Source organism: Littorina saxatilis, linkage group LG12 (genome assembly GCF_037325665.1).
Source record: "Littorina saxatilis isolate snail1 linkage group LG12, US_GU_Lsax_2.0, whole genome shotgun sequence".
NCBI classification, from domain to species: domain Eukaryota; kingdom Metazoa; phylum Mollusca; class Gastropoda; order Littorinimorpha; family Littorinidae; genus Littorina; species Littorina saxatilis.
In genome coordinates, this window is record NC_090256.1 from 50,473,987 (window position 1) to 50,489,539 (window position 15,553).

At 43.4% G+C, this 15,553-nt stretch overlaps 1 protein-coding gene across 1 annotated transcript; it reads left to right on the forward strand.

Moving 5' to 3' along the window:
- The first annotated feature begins 5,831 nt into the window (after positions 1–5,831).
- On the forward strand, positions 5,832–14,707 carry LOC138982161 (putative inhibitor of apoptosis). Its single transcript, XM_070355385.1, has 3 exons — positions 5,832–7,127; positions 12,571–13,166; positions 13,803–14,707. The coding sequence occupies exons 1-2, from the start codon at positions 6,112–6,114 to the stop codon at positions 13,103–13,105; spliced, it is 1,551 nt and encodes a 516-aa protein (XP_070211486.1). The 5' UTR covers positions 5,832–6,111; the 3' UTR covers positions 13,106–13,166; positions 13,803–14,707.
- Positions 14,708–15,553: the final 846 nt, after the last annotated feature.

The following is a 15,553-nucleotide window of genomic DNA, read 5'->3' on the forward strand; positions in this document are numbered from 1 at the left end:
ACAGTGAGAGGTGTGTGTGTGTGTGTGTGTGTGTGTGTGTGTATGTATGTGTGTTTGTATGTGTGTGTGTGGAGGGGAGTGTGTGCGTGTGTGTGTGTGTGTGTGTGTGTGCACGGTGAGTGTGTGTGTGTGTGTGGAGCAATTCCCAAAGTCAACCGTTGTTTCCGTCGAAGGGTTTCGGCAAGCTCAGTATCGTAGCAATTTCAGTAATAATTATGTAGTGTGTTCAGTTTCAATCTTTTAGGCCAACAGATTTATTCGTTTTTTACATTTAGTCAAGTTTTGACTAAATGTTTTAACATAGAGGGGGAATCGAGACGAGGGTCGTGGTGTATGTGTGTGTGTGTGTGTGTGTGTGTGTGTGTGTGTAGAGTGATTCAGCGTAACCTACTGGACCGATCTTTATGAAATTTTACATGAGAGTTCCTGGGTATGATATCCCCAGACGTTTTTTCATTTTTTCGATAAATGTCTTTGATGACGTCATATCCGGCTTTTTGTAAAAGTTGAGGCGGCACTGTCACACCCTCATTTTTAAATCAAATTGATTGAAATTTTTGTAAAGCAATCTTCGACGAAGGCCGGACTTCGGTATTGCATTTCAGCTTGGTGTCTTAAAAATTAATTGATGACCTTAGTCATTAAAAATCTGAAAATTGTAATTAAATTTTTTTTTATAAAATCATCCAAAATTACGTTCATCTTATTCTTCATCATTTTCTGATTCCAAAATCATATACATATGTTATATTTGGATTACAAACAAGCTCTGAAAATTAAATATATAAAAATTATGATCAAAATTAAAATGATCGATTTAAAAACAAACTCACCTTATTCCTTGTCGGTCCCTGATTCCAAAAACATATAGATATGATATGTTTGGATTAAAAACACGCTCAGAAAGTTAAAACGAAGAGAGGCACAGAAAAGCGTGTTATGCAGCACAGCGAAACCACTACCGCGCTAAACAGGCTCGTCAGTTTCACTCCGTTTTGCACAAGCGGCGGACTACGGTCATTGTGAAAAAATGCAGTGCGTTCAGTTTCATTCTGTGAGTTCCACAGCTTTGACTAAATGTAGCATTGGCGAACGACAAGAAGAAGAAGACTAAATGTAGTAATTTCGCCTTACGTTCTTGATTTTGGAACGATATCAGTCTAGCTGTTTTTGGATTTTTGGGTTGATTCGATGTTTTGATATTGCTTTATGCGACTTGTTTGCCTTTTCATTACTTAATTATCCCATTGATGGCAAAATCGTGTCGCTTTCTCCCACGGGGACACAGGGGATGGGACATGGATGCCGTCACTGATTCTGCACATAAAGTTGACCCGTATCTGTCTCACAAACGATATCAATATTCGCCTAAAAGGCTCATGCTTGATATCTTTTTTCTCGACGTGTCTTGTTATCATTTGCTAACAGTCAGCATATTAGAAATAACTCATATTAACACACTAGCCGTGCGTCGGTATCTGGATATCGTGTGCCAGTGATTTCACGGACTGTGTGGCACGGTGTGTTTTTGTCACGGATAGCGATTTTTGATAGACTCCGGGTAAGATTATTGTGTTAGTTTGTGCACGGGATGTTTTTTCCATGTCTTCAAACCTGTGAGTACCCGGTTTTGAATCCATACCCCTGATATCTTTTTTTCATGATTGTGTGTATATGCGAGTATGTATCATAACTGTTTCATTTATGTGACCCAATCCCGTGGAGGGAACTTATAATTGGAGTTGTTTGTTCCTCAATGCATATGCATTCATTCACAGTGCGAACGTGCGTGCGTGTGTGTGTGTGTGTTTCAGTACCTGTATGCGTGCGTACGCCGGTGCCCTCGTGTCTTTCATTGTTGCCGCCTAGCAGCCGATATTATCTCCGTAGAACTGAGGTAGAAATTATTGTCCGCAAAGAACTGCCTTTTACGTCCATCTCTTTAACTCAACTCAACTCAACTCAAATTTATTAATCCATATGGAAATTATATTGTAGCAATACATACATTACGGATAACCCAGCAACAGAGTACAGTAATAATTATGACAGAGAAACATGATAGATGCCTCTAACATGTGATTGGTTGAAAGTATGGATAGCTCTGGGAACAAAAGAATTGCGGAAACGTGACGTTCTAGCAACCATAGCCCTCAGTCTACCACTCCTGTCAATGCGTCGAGAGTCAAATTCAGGTTTCAGTGGGTGTGTCTCGTCAGCCAAAATTGAGGTCAGTCGGTCAGTCAGTCGTCTCTGGCAAACTGATTCAATGGTCTCTTGTTTCCTGCCTACAACAGATCCAGCCTTCTTGACTAGCTTTTCTAGCCTGTCACTATCCTGTTTACTAAGGTTACCCCCCAGCACACACATGCATATGTCAACACGCTACCAACAGTGGACAGATAGAACATCTGCAGGATGTCATTACGAACAGAGAACGATCTAAGCTTCCTTAGACAGTACATGCGCGTGTGCGCTTTCTTCAAGATTTGGTCAGTGTTGGCATGCCAAGACAGCTTGTTGTCGATCACAGTACACCTAGGTAGCGATAGCTTTCAACCTGTTCGACTAGGACTTTTGGTGTAATACCATCCGGGCCTGCTGCCTTCTTAGCATTAGACTTCTTGAGCTGTTTCACAACATCTTCCTCAGTCACAGACATGATTTCGTCCTGCTCATTTATAGGAGTGTTCACGAGTCGATCGGTCAGTTCAGTCCTGGTCTGGCTGAAATCATGCCTGTCAAACCGTTTGTAAAACGCATTGAGATCGTTCACATCATAGTCACTTGGAACAGAGCCACCCTTGCCACTACCCTTCTTACCCGTGTACCCACTCATCATCTTCATACCCTCCCACACCCTCTTCATATTGTTGTCCTTGAAATTTTCTTTTATTTTCTCTTTATATTGTCTCTTCCCTTCCTGTATCACAGTATTCAGTTTCTTCTGTATGTTCTTTCGTTTTTCTTTGTCCTGAAAGTTCATTTTCTTCCCATCTTCTTTCTGATGAATAGAATGCACGCGAGATCTTGCATGCACGACAGCAGGATCGGGAACTGTAGTCAAATCGAAAGAAGGAAATAAGGAATGATTAACCAAATAAAAAGGACAGCAAGGAAATAACACACAAAAACAAAGTCAAAGAAAGAAAAAACACATAAACTAGACAAGAGTTGCCAGGCATGGGAATTGAAAAAAGTAAAAAAGGCTGAAAATTTGTAAGTAATGCTAGGGGAGTTCGGGGGCATGTCCCCCCGGATTTTTTTTTTATCCAAAGAACCCAATTGGTGCAATTTGGTGTCATCTAAACTCCAAGTTTGCCATTAAATTCAGTTTTTAGAACCATTTTTGCCTCCCCCATTTATTTTTTCGGCGGACACTTTTGCTTTTTCGGCGGAACAAAAAATAAATTCGGCGGAAATGTTTAGGAATGGTACAGATAGGCCTATAGCACAGTTAGCTCAATAAACAAAACCTTCCACACAAAAAGTACTTGACTACGCTCGAGATGTCTAAGTTTAAGCGCACTCCTTGCCGTCAAACGCATATAGGCACGCGACGCACAATAAAATCGCGACACACAGCGAAGTCGGTCAACGGGGAAGAACAATTATCAAGAACGCTTGAATGAGACGCATATCTGCACGCGCCTCTGTCCTGGCAAAATGCCAATAACGTCAGAGCTAAAAATAGTAACTAGGCTTTTCCGAACTCGAAACCAACAGCAATTTGTTTTTCGTTTCAGTTTTGCGCTGTAGGGTTTTAAGCGCTTGAAAGCACCGTACAAGGCTGACCAGTTGAACCTTTTATCTTTAGAAAATGATGAGACTGACTAAACGAGAAATGAAAATTCCGCCTCATATAATTTTAAAATGTCTGGTTTGTTACGAGTCAACGAGTAGGCTACAGTGATCGATAAACGATGGGGCCTGAGCCAGACCTTGCTTTTGGTTAACGCAACATAATGATAGAAATGGTTACTGCTGTTTACGATCCTACTGCTAGCGATACTGCTGCTACATGTACTTCTGTGTGTGTGTGTGTGTGTGTGTGTGTGTGTGTGTGTGTGTGTGTGTGTGTGTGTGTGTGTGTGTGTGTGTGTTTTTTTCTTTCTTTTTTTCTTTCTTTCGTTCTTTTTTTTCTTCTGACCTGCTGAATTTTACAAAATTGGTCGATAAAAAGACTGCAAAATGAGATATTGACTTTCTCCTTTCTGATGAATAGAATGCACGCGAGATCTTGCATGCACGACAGCAGGATCGGGAACTGTAGTCAAATCGAAAGAAGGAAATAAGGAATGATTAACCAAATACTGAAAAGGACAGCAAGGAAATAACACACAAAAAACAAAGAAAGAAAAAACACATAAACTAGACAAGAGTTGCATCAGTTTAGAAATAAATATATGGACAGAAAGTAACTCAGTCACAGAGAAGAAGCAGAACTGAAAAGAGGGTCCTGGGAGTGCTGAAACAGGAAGTAGAAATAAAGAGAAAGAAAAAGAAGTTAAAGAGAGAATCGAGAGAGGAGGGTCCAGACGTTGTGCCAAAGATATGTGCTAAAAATATATATAAAGAAAAGAAACTGTATTACCGTGGCTCACAGTTGGACACTTTGTTGATAGATGCACATGTCAGTACTCTAGGGTAAAAAACAAAACAAATATTAAAACTTCACGAAATGTAACAACAACAACAATAAAAATTAAAATTAAATAAAGCAACAACAATAACAACAACAAACATGCACGTGGATGTCCAGTGTTTGTTGTCGGTAGTCGGCAAAAAGCCAAAACGAATTTCAATTCGCCGAAAACCTTGCCGTCATTTTGGCAGAATTTCTTAACTCTTTCGCGATGTGAAAAAGGTGGCACCAAGGAATCCCTAATACTTTCCAAAATGGCCGAAACTGTCATGAACATTTTTACGAATTTGCCGATGAAAATAAATCCTTACAACATTCCTGTATCGTATGCAGTGAGCTTCCAAAAAGTGAACAAGATTGAAAGCTTGCACAAACCACACAACACGTGACTCAAAATGTTAGCACCTGTTCAGTTTTCAAGAGTGGAACGAGTGGGGGTGAGAGGGGGGGGGGGGGGTGATAGCAGAGTAAAACATAAGTCAGTACTGGAAGTGGAATCAACTTTCAGCGGTTTACTTCTCTATTGTCCCTTCCAGGGATGTAAGCACCAGTTGTCAAGAGTGGAATCAGAGAGAGAAAACGGTAGGGGAGAAAAAGACAAAAGAGTGCTGGAACCAACTTTCACTTTCACTTCTATATTATCCCCCCAAGACTTGGCAACAAGTTTCCCTTGTCCCGTCAGAGTAACGGTCCTAACGAGATTCAGCGGGATGTTGCATTTGATGTGGACAGGGTAAGACGGGAAAAAAAAATTTCCCGGCCCAAAATTCAAGCTTCTCCGCAAGACACCAGATAGAAAAACGGATAGTCCGATACTATAGTGTGGCATGAGATACGGAGATATAACTGCATTATGTGTCCTGTTAACAGTTGTGATTTCGTGTATTCACCGCCTCAAGTTGCTTTTACCAAACCTTACACTTCTTCTTCCCCCTCTCGGAAAAATATCGTGAACCAACGTGACAAGTATAGAATCATTATAAAAAAAATTTAAATCGGCCAAGAGGTCCTTTTGGAAAGAAATCGGGTATTGCGACTTAGTTCCGCAACGACCTAAAAGGCCATCAACCCCAGCCTAGATAATTTAGACTGTGGTTAAGCGTATGGTTATTTTTGGAACACTATGTTCGCATGGGAAACAGGTTTATGGGAAATTCCCCAAACCATTTATAATATATAGCGTCGCGCTGTTCCAAGTGCGTTGCATTCGGAACAACGCTGTCGAGCGAGCAAGCCGGAGTACAGTCTGTGCTCTGAGTTTTAAAGCTAAACCGAAAACAGTTCTGAGTTTTTGTACCGATTTTCTTGGGAAGTAATTCACAACACCGATCTCAAAGAAACAGTGTTGAAAGAATTGACAACTTGTAAGATCTGACATTATTTTGCTCTCAAAGACTTTGAGAGTATAACTTTTACAGTTCGAAGACAAGAGAGTGAGGTAAAGAGGCAGCTGAGCACTGGTCAGTATGCTGGACTTGTTACGGAGACAGTCCAGTCTGGATCAGCAAGCCGAGGCAGATTGTCTGGATGACAGCCTTGACCTCACCCCGGACACACAGTCCACTTTTGCACGTGAAATGCGCTCAGAACGAGCGCGTCTGCAGACCTTCGGACACAGCTGGCCAGCCAAGTGGACCAAGCAGTTAGCCAGCTACGGGTTCTACAGCGTCACTACGGACACCGCGGGGCCTGAACAGTTCGTGAGGTGCGCGTTCTGCGGGCTGGAGTTGAGAGGCGTGACGTCAGCCAAAGAGGCGAAGGTGCAGCACTGGAGGGCGGCCCGCGGTTACTGCCCCTTCCTGAAGGGTGATGACGTAGGGAACGTGGGGGCTGACGACACGGCGGAGCGCGTGACGCGTGACGTCAACACTGGCACGATGCCTGCAGGTCCGGAGACTTTTCCCAGGACTGAACGCCTGCACCATGTGGGGGCCACCCCCGTCACCTCTCCTCCATTCACCACACACAGCCTGGTCTTCATCAACCATTCCCCGCCACAACATCACGTGACGTCACCTTCGCGTCACACGGTGGCGATGATGTCACCACAGAACCAAAGCAACCTCCCACCCAACCCAGCAGACAACAGCCAGCAGCATAACTCCACGGCATGGGCGGACATCGTGAGGACGGCTCGCTACCCACAGATGGCGTCCTTCCATGCCAGACTGGACAGCCTGAGGACCTGGCCACTGGTCAAACCCACGGCCAGAGAACTTTCCCGGGCCGGCCTGTTCCACGTCAAGTGTCGTCGCCACCCAGACACCTCGGGTCTCCATGGTGACGACAGAAATGGCGGCGAGTGCGCGGACTCTGTCAAGTGTTTCTGGTGCGGGGAGCGCTTCCATCGCTGGCAGGAAAGCGATGACGCCATGCTGGAACACGCTCGACTCTCGCCACGCTGTCGTTACGTCACTCAGATCCTGGGACGTCAGCTCCACGATGACATCATCAAGGCCGGTTCGTCACATCTTGACAACAGGTGAGTTGGTCATGATAAACAATTAAAAACACTTTTTTTTTTTTTTTTTTTTTTTTTTGCAATTGAAATCTGTTTATCAAGCACAATGTGCAGCACACACAAAAGAGTATGAAGCAAAAAATAAAGAGTTGCGTACACGCTGTGACTCAGCTGATACACGAGTCACTGCTCTCATTTAGTACAATCGGTTTTTCGGGGGAAGCAGATCCAACTTCTCCTATGACGTTGTTCACATTTTTGTTTATATTGTTTTGTATTTAAAATAACCAATACAAAATGTTTTACAAAAACCACACACACACACGAAAACTTCTCCTGACATTCCAAATTCCAATAATTGTTGGGGGTTTAGCCGCGTCTGAGCTCATTCGATGTCATTGTTACGTAACATTATTTCCTCTTCAACACAACGTACGCTATGTACATATTTTGGAAACAGCTGGTTGCTTTACTGCTGCTGAGTAGCCAACTAGATACCTTGCGGTTAGTCTAAATATAGACATGTATTTTCTTTCCTGGTGAATCATTCACAAAACGCTGAAAACATAGAAGGTACTTTTTGGTGACATTGAAAAGCGTTTGATATGGATCCGGTATGCTTGTAAATTCCACCAGTGTCGCGGGATTTTATGGGATCTCTGTTACGTTTTTTTTCCTCATGTGACACTGAATTGCTAACACAACTGAGGGCTCGAGCAACAACAACAAATGTGCTTTCTCAATGTCAAGTTGTTTTCGGTCTGAACTTGACTCATGGTCGTGATCCTCATATGGCTATTGTTGTTGACATAAGGCCTCGAGCCAAAAAAGGTGACTTTTTTTAAGTTCAAGTTGTTTATAGTCTAAACTTGATTGTGTTGAAGGACATTCTAGAACGATGACTGGTCTTGATAGCGTATCGATAAGTGATATTTTATCGCTCTAAAAATATTATCTGAGGAAATGAATTTGGATTGTCAAAAGATGACTGATCTAGATGGAGCATCGAAAGCTGAATTATTTTTATCGCTTTTAAAAATATCATCTGAGGAAATTAATTTCATTAATTGAGAAGTGTTAGTTGACAGGAAACTACCAAGTAGTTACTATATATATATATATATATATATATATATATATATATATATATATCCTGTGAGTTCAAGGTTTTTCTTCCTGTGTGTGATAGGAAGCCATTTCCTGTGACTAAAACGAGGAACATCTGTCGCCATTTTATGTGAAAATGAGACATGGTGCGATTCATCACCAAATTTAACACTGACGCGTTCAACTCCTTCCAACTAACCTCGCAGAGAGAGAGAGAGAGCGCGCGAGAGAGAGAGACAGAGAGAGACAGAGAGAGAGTGAGAGAGACAGAGAGAGAGACACAGACAGACAGACAGACAGACATATAGACATAGAGACGCTTTGATGGTTTAATGTGTGACAGGGGAGGCTACCGCTCCTTTCACAGCAGACTCTGCACCCGAGTTGTTGGCCTTTAAGTCAACACCGGTGGATTGTGGAATTCTGTTTGTGATGGGGTCTGGTGGTTTCCGATTGTCTGTATGTTCATGGAAACCTTCGGGTTTGCATAACAGTTTTTATAGGGCTAAGAAATTAGCCCTAACATTTTCAATCCTGTTTGATTGCACTTCGCTTCCCGAGGTGATCGTAGTGTTTCGGCACTCGGTTACATCTGGCGCTTGCGAGCAGGGATGGGACTCGGCATGATTTGTTCAGGTAATGGCATAATATGACCACTGAACATTTTCGTGCTGTTCCCATTCTGCGAACTTGGAATGGACAGTGGCCCCCCGGTTCGGAACTTCGGGACGAAGTTCATTCAAACGGGGGCGATTGTGACAGGGGAGGCTACTGTTCCTTTCACAGCAGACTCTGCACCCGAGTTGTTGGCCTTTAAGTCAACACCGGTGGATTGTGGAATTCTGTTTGTGATGGGGTCTGGTGGTTTCCGATTGTCTGTAGGGATGTTCATGGAAACCTTCGGGTTTGCATAACAGTTTTTATGGGGCTAAGAAATTAGCCCTAACATTTTCAATCCTGTTTGATTGCACTTCGCCTCCCGAGGTGATCGTAGTGTTACGGCACTCGGTTACAAATGTCATCAGCTTTAAACGTCCTTTAGACAAAGTTGATAATATATTCAGAAGAGATAAACAACCATACCTGCAAACACACACACACACACACACACACACACACACACACACACACACACACACACACACACACACACACACACACGAGAGAGAGAGAGAGATTATTAATGAATAGGTAAATAAATCAATGACAAAAAATAAATCTTATCATTCTGCGTGATCTAATATTACACTATTGTCACCTTTATGCTGTACACTGATAATGATATTCAGGAGGTCACCGAGATTGGCCACCATGAGGTAACGTGAGGAACACGTGCTTGGAACAGTAGTAAAGTCAGTGTGGATGAATGCATTCCTTCTCTCTCGCTCAGTTTGACGTCACAGAGGTCCCCGTGATCAGAGAAAGAGCAATGCGCTCGTGCACACCCCTGTCACAATAGACGAACTCCAGAAATAACTCTGTCGGTGTTGTACGGCTTGTGAAAGAGTGACTACTCTTGCCTTTATTGAACCAAACCTTTAACACGTAGGCCTACCCCTGTCCACGTGTTGCAGACACACCCCTCGCTAGTGACTGGCCTATAATGTCACGTGGGAAAGTCTGCCTCATTAAAAGCAAGAGTATTCACTTTCACAATTCATACAAATCCGACAGAGTTATTCACGAACATAACCAGCACGATATCTTTCATTCTAGCCAATCTGTTATCTTGCTAATATACTCAACACTTGTTTTAAACTGTTTGTCAAATGGAATGGAAAAGTACAAGAAGTGTAACTTCTGTACATTTTCTGCAGAGGAATAATCATACTTCAGGTTCGTGTCTTTGAAGCGTGTGTCACACACTACACACCTTTTGCTGAACACTATTAATGCATTTAGTTATAAGCTTGCTATTTTTCTGTGTTTGCAGAAGACATTTAACAAGTCGCGAAAAGCGAAATTAGCGCGACTTTGTTGCTGCTAGTTTTCCACTGGGAGGAAGCGACCAGAATTTCCCAGCAATGGAATAATGAAGTAATGAAAATGGTGTTGGTGTCACATCTGATATTTATCTTTCTCGCCTGGGCATTTTCTGTAGTTTCTGCTGGTGTCTGTGCGTACGTTACTTTGTACTTTTGGATGTGATAACAGGGCTTCACGCTAAACTCATGGTATCACTGCGAGTGCACGCAGATAGGAACACGTCATTATCGATCTATGTCATCAGCTTCACAAAAGTGAAAGTAGAAGTCTATACAGAGTTATATTGACATCATGCAGGTTTCAATGCTTTTTCGTTTGTTTGTTTGTTTGTTTGGCAGTGTGCGTAAGTTTAACGATGTTCAAATAACAACCTACAGTTTTGTGAAGCGTAGCATTATTGCCTAATTTATGTATAAGGAGCTGAACATTCAGATAGCCTACATTCGTTTTAGGTGTAAACTGGACGCGTGTGCGCGCGCGCCTTACAGCTAATGGTGAAACCAAAATGATTTTGTTCGCTTTCCATGGCCCAAAGGCAACGAACAGGTCTTGTTCACCTCCACACATTGTGGCGAATAAGAAATGCGCACTACTTTCAGTGCACGATGAAACGAGAGCGCACGTGCTTTCTAGGCCTACAATCGAAAGTAAAAATAAAAAAAACCAGATAGACTGCTAACGTTACAAAATTCAGAATGATAAAAAACAAAAAACTGTAGGTTATTGGAACGTTTAATTATTGACAAAACACAACGTTACCTTTGCTATTTTATCAAAGGCTTCTGGGTCGATGTACTGGTAAATGTAACGTTTTGTTTTGTCAATAACTAACCGTTCCAATAACCTACAATTCTTGTTTGTTTTTTCAAGTCTCAAATCGAAAGTGCAAGCAGGGTTGTGTCCGGGGCCCTTTGGTACAGTCAAACGAGAAAGCGGTACACAATTTTGCTGTTGCAATGCTGACGATTTCTGAAACAAAAATAAAACACCGGAGCTGACCATTCCTCGGTCAATTCCCAGAAAACGACAGTTCCGACAAAGACTGTGAATATGCATAATGGTACCGCATCAGAAATATGGTTCAGAGTGAAAAGTGGGGTTGCCAATTCCGGGAAAACGATAGCTCCGACGAAGACTGTCAGTAAAATGAGGTACCGTGTCAAAAATTTGGCCCAGAGTAAAAGTAGTGTCCACGTCATAATGATGTGTTGACCGGATCCGTCGTATACACGCCCGTTGTTGTCGGACATCCTGCCAGGTCACTGGGGGCAGTTACGGGTCCTTTGCTTGTATGAGATCCCTGCCTAAGATTCTGCTGTAAACCCTCGACAATGTCCGGTTGGTTGGTTGGTTGTTACTGTTTATCGTCCCTTCAGCAGTTACAATGTCCAGTGTCCTTTCTCCTTGAATGCGGAGAAAAGGAATTGAGAAATCTACTCCAACGTAATAGAAATTGCAATCTAGGCCGCAACACAGTCATGTCTGTGCCTTCCTTCAAGATTTCAATCAGTAAAAATTGGTCTTTTGCCTACGATTTTCTCTCTTTAATGTTGTTGATCTTTTTGCTTGTTGTTGTTTTTCTTTTTTCTGTCTGTCTTTTTTTCTCTCGATATTTAAAGGATTAATATGATCGAGTAGATGCAGAAACATCTCCCAGTGTGTTTCTGTGTGTGCTCTCTCTCTGTCTCTCTCTCTCTCTGTCTGTCTGTCTGTCTCTCTCTCTCTCTCTCTCTCTCTCTCTCTCTCTCTCTCTGTCTGTCTGTCTGTCTGTCTGTCTGTCTCTCTCCCTCCCTCTCTCTCTCTATCCCTCTCCCTCTCTCTCTCTATCCCTCTCCCCCTCTCTCTCTCTCTGTTCGTGTGTATCTCTTTCTGCATTTGTGAGTTGCGCGTGTGCGTGCTTTCGTTTGCGTAAGTGTGTGTGTGTGTGTGTGTGTGTGTGTGTGTGTGTGTGTGTGTGTGTGTGTGTGTGTCTCAGTGTCACACAGTGCGTGTGTCCGTGTGTGTGTGTGTGTGTGTGTGTGTGTTCAGTAAGCCTGCCCTGTCGATGGAAGTGTAACTGTATAGGCAAGATAGAATAAAGTCACGTGCTTCAGTACGTCATCAACGCGCGCGTCACGTGCACTGTTTTTTCACCTCACGTCTCGCCACCATTACGTTGTCTTCCTCCCGTTTATCACCGCTGTATTCTGTCTGCTTTCATGCTGTCCATTGTGATAACTACGTATTGTCGTTATCTCGTTCAACACAACCTCATTCTTCCACATTTCGGACTCTCTTCAACTGAGATCGGTCTGTAACAAAGATAATCTGTGAAAACCACACACCCTTGCCGTTCTCTCATTTAACCCAACCGTCTTCGTTCTGCTTCCAGACTCTTTGCCAACGAACATGAGACGACCTCAAACGACGTGATGGAGTCAGCCCCAGTACAGCGTGTCTTACAGATGGGCTTTCCCCGACAGCTGGTCCAGGAGCTTCTGAGCCACAACGGCCAGCGCCTGTCAGCCGACACGCTGTGTGAGCTTGTGCTGCACGCCGCGCAGCAACAGCAGCACGACTTGGCAGCCGGGAGAACCACTTCCACCACAACTAGAACTGGGGAAGGGGAAGCAACTTTTAAAATGACCACAAACACTAACTACGGACACTCTTCGACCCCTAGAGACCAGCCGACTGTGCCAAAGACAGGGTCAAGGAGGGATCAGGCCTTGACCCCTGCTGAGGTCACCGGTCCCCTGACCTCTGACCGCAAGGTCACATGTAAGGTGTGCTCGGAGGAGGAGGTCAAGGTGACCTTCAGACCGTGCAACCACCTGGTGTGTTGCAGCAGGTGTGCCAGGTTCTTCACGCTGTGTCCGGTCTGCCAGCGCCACATAGAGGACAGACAGACCACCAACCTGGCCTGAGACTGGCCACTGGTTAACAATCAACCTATTCTCTGAAGTCTGACCACTGAATCGAAGACTGGTCACAGGGCCGGACTACCGGGGGGGGTTATGGGGGTTGCGCAACCCCCCCCCCCCCTAACCTAAACATGTACCTTACTTATTTAATTTTTTTTATTATTGCTTATTTTATGCCGTTTCATGCAAGGAGCGACCATTTTCCTATCTCAGAATATGACCTACCCATCAGCTTCAGGGGGCTTTGCCCCCTGACCCCCACAACGAGGGGGGGGGGGTTCTAGGGTTTCCGGACCCCCCCCCCCCCCCCAGCCAAAAAATAAAAATATTGAATGAGGTATGCATTTCTTTATTTTACATTGAGTTTCAATTTTTGGGGTATTAATCAGTGACAAAATCTGCTGCCTGAAACTGGTAATGATCATCCTCAGAATGCACCAGATTGCACCATTTTGCATCCTTTTTTTCAAATTTTCCGGGGGGGGCATGCCCCCGGACCCCCCTAGCAAGCTAGGCGCTTTGCGCCGTCGGCTCGGCGCTTCGCGCCTTCACACCCATATCTTCACAATATACTTTTGAAAAAAAACACCCATAAAATGAACTGATCCGCCCCTGCCGCCAGGGGGGACATCCCCCTGGGCCACCACTGGCAACCCCCCCCCCTCCTCTTCGCCTAGTCCGGCCCTGGGTCACTTGCTAGGCTTGACATGAATAGATTACATGAATGTTGTTTGGCATGTCGGCAGTCGGTAGAACGCAGACACGTATTTTAAATGGCCGAATTGTGTGACGGCGGCGGAGCTGCCCAACTTTTTTACGATGAAATGTGACACAAAGGACTGCCTTAAATATCCTAAAAAAAAAAGCCAAAAACTACTTGCTTTTAGTGAGGCAAGCTTTCAACACGTGCTCCTTGTCCACGTGTTTCAGACTCATCCCTCGCTAGTGACTGGCCTATAATGTCACGTGGGAAAATTTGACTCACTAAAAGCAAGAGTTTTCACTCTTCACTATCCATACAAACCCGACAGAGTTATTTCCGAACAAATAAATCCTAACAACATCCTTACGTTGTTCAGCGGCTAGGAACTGTCACGACTGTAATGTGTGTCAAACTATTTACTACGCTATGGTCGGTGTAACTGAACCTATAGATTACCAGACGAATAATGAACACGTATAAGAGAACAATATCTTTTGTAAACTATGTAAACCATATCTTCGGTGTTAGGATAAACAAGAATTTACCTTGTTTTCCTTCACGATTGGCAACTCTGTACATGTTTAAGTTGGTTCATGTATCTTTTTGAGGTACACTATTCGTGTAATAACAATTATTTGGCAGCAGAATAAACAGGGCATTTGTTTTTATATTTTATAACGATGTCATCATGTACTCCGTTTTGACTCTCTCTGCTTTGCAGCAAAACATGACTGTGATTTTTAACTGTTGTGCAATTATTTTGACCCGTTACAAGTATGAGTTCTAAAAGCATTTCTTATTCGTTTACCATGTATAACTTATAACAGTCATTATCACGACACTCATGTTTTTGTGTGTTTCAATGTTCAATAACATTTACATTAAAAACAAACTTGAAGTTATTATTGGAGACTTTTGTGTGTGTGTGTGTGTGTGTGTGTGTGTGTGTGTGTGTGTGTGTGTGTGTGTGTGTGTGTGTGTGTGTGTGTGTGTGTGTGTGTGTGTGTGTGTGAGTGAGTGAGTGTGTGTTCTTCATTCGTGAGCAGAATGTCAGTGTCAGTGAAGAAGAAGGGAGGGAGAGCATAAATAAGTATGTGTTTGGGCGTGGGGTAGTTTTTTGGGATATTTTACACACACACACACACACACACACACACACACACACACACACACACACACACACACACACACACACACACACAGAGAAAAAATGGAGAGAGAGAGAGAGAGTTAAAATCACTTAGACCATTCACCTAAAGTACAGCTTACGTGAATTCCCTTCCTCCTCTTTCCCTCTCAGGCTGTGGGTTTATAAGCTAACACACTCCCACTTCCTCCCCTCTGATGTGTTTGTTTTCCTTGCTCGTCGATTTTCTACTGATGAATCTTTCTTTCCTTCCTTGTTGGGGACTGCTCTAAATAGGCTTACAGTCTACCCTTGGCCATTGAGAAACATCTTAATCCTTGACTTACTTGATCCCCCAAACATTACGTCAAGACAAAGCCGCTTTCCGCCATTCATTGTTCTGAAACTCGACACCAAAAAAACCACCACACAGAGTCGCAGTGTATCATGATCATACGTACATGTGTGGAGTTTTTCTGCGAGATTTTTTTCAAGTATCTATCAAACACGACACTTTTTTATTTTAGTCAGTAACTGTCATTATTTGTTGTACATATCTACCAATACATCTGGACTACTTTAGTTTACATCTGTGCAACGTATATCCTGCAGTATGGAAGGT

Coding starts and splice junctions, on each gene's coding strand:
- LOC138982161 (XM_070355385.1), top strand. CDS start 6,112: ATGCTGGACTTGTTACGGAGACAGTCCAGTCTGGATCAGCAAGCCGAG. Junction 7,128..12,570: donor TCGTCACATCTTGACAACAG/GTGAGTTGGTCA, acceptor TTCTGCTTCCAG/ACTCTTTGCCAACGAACATG.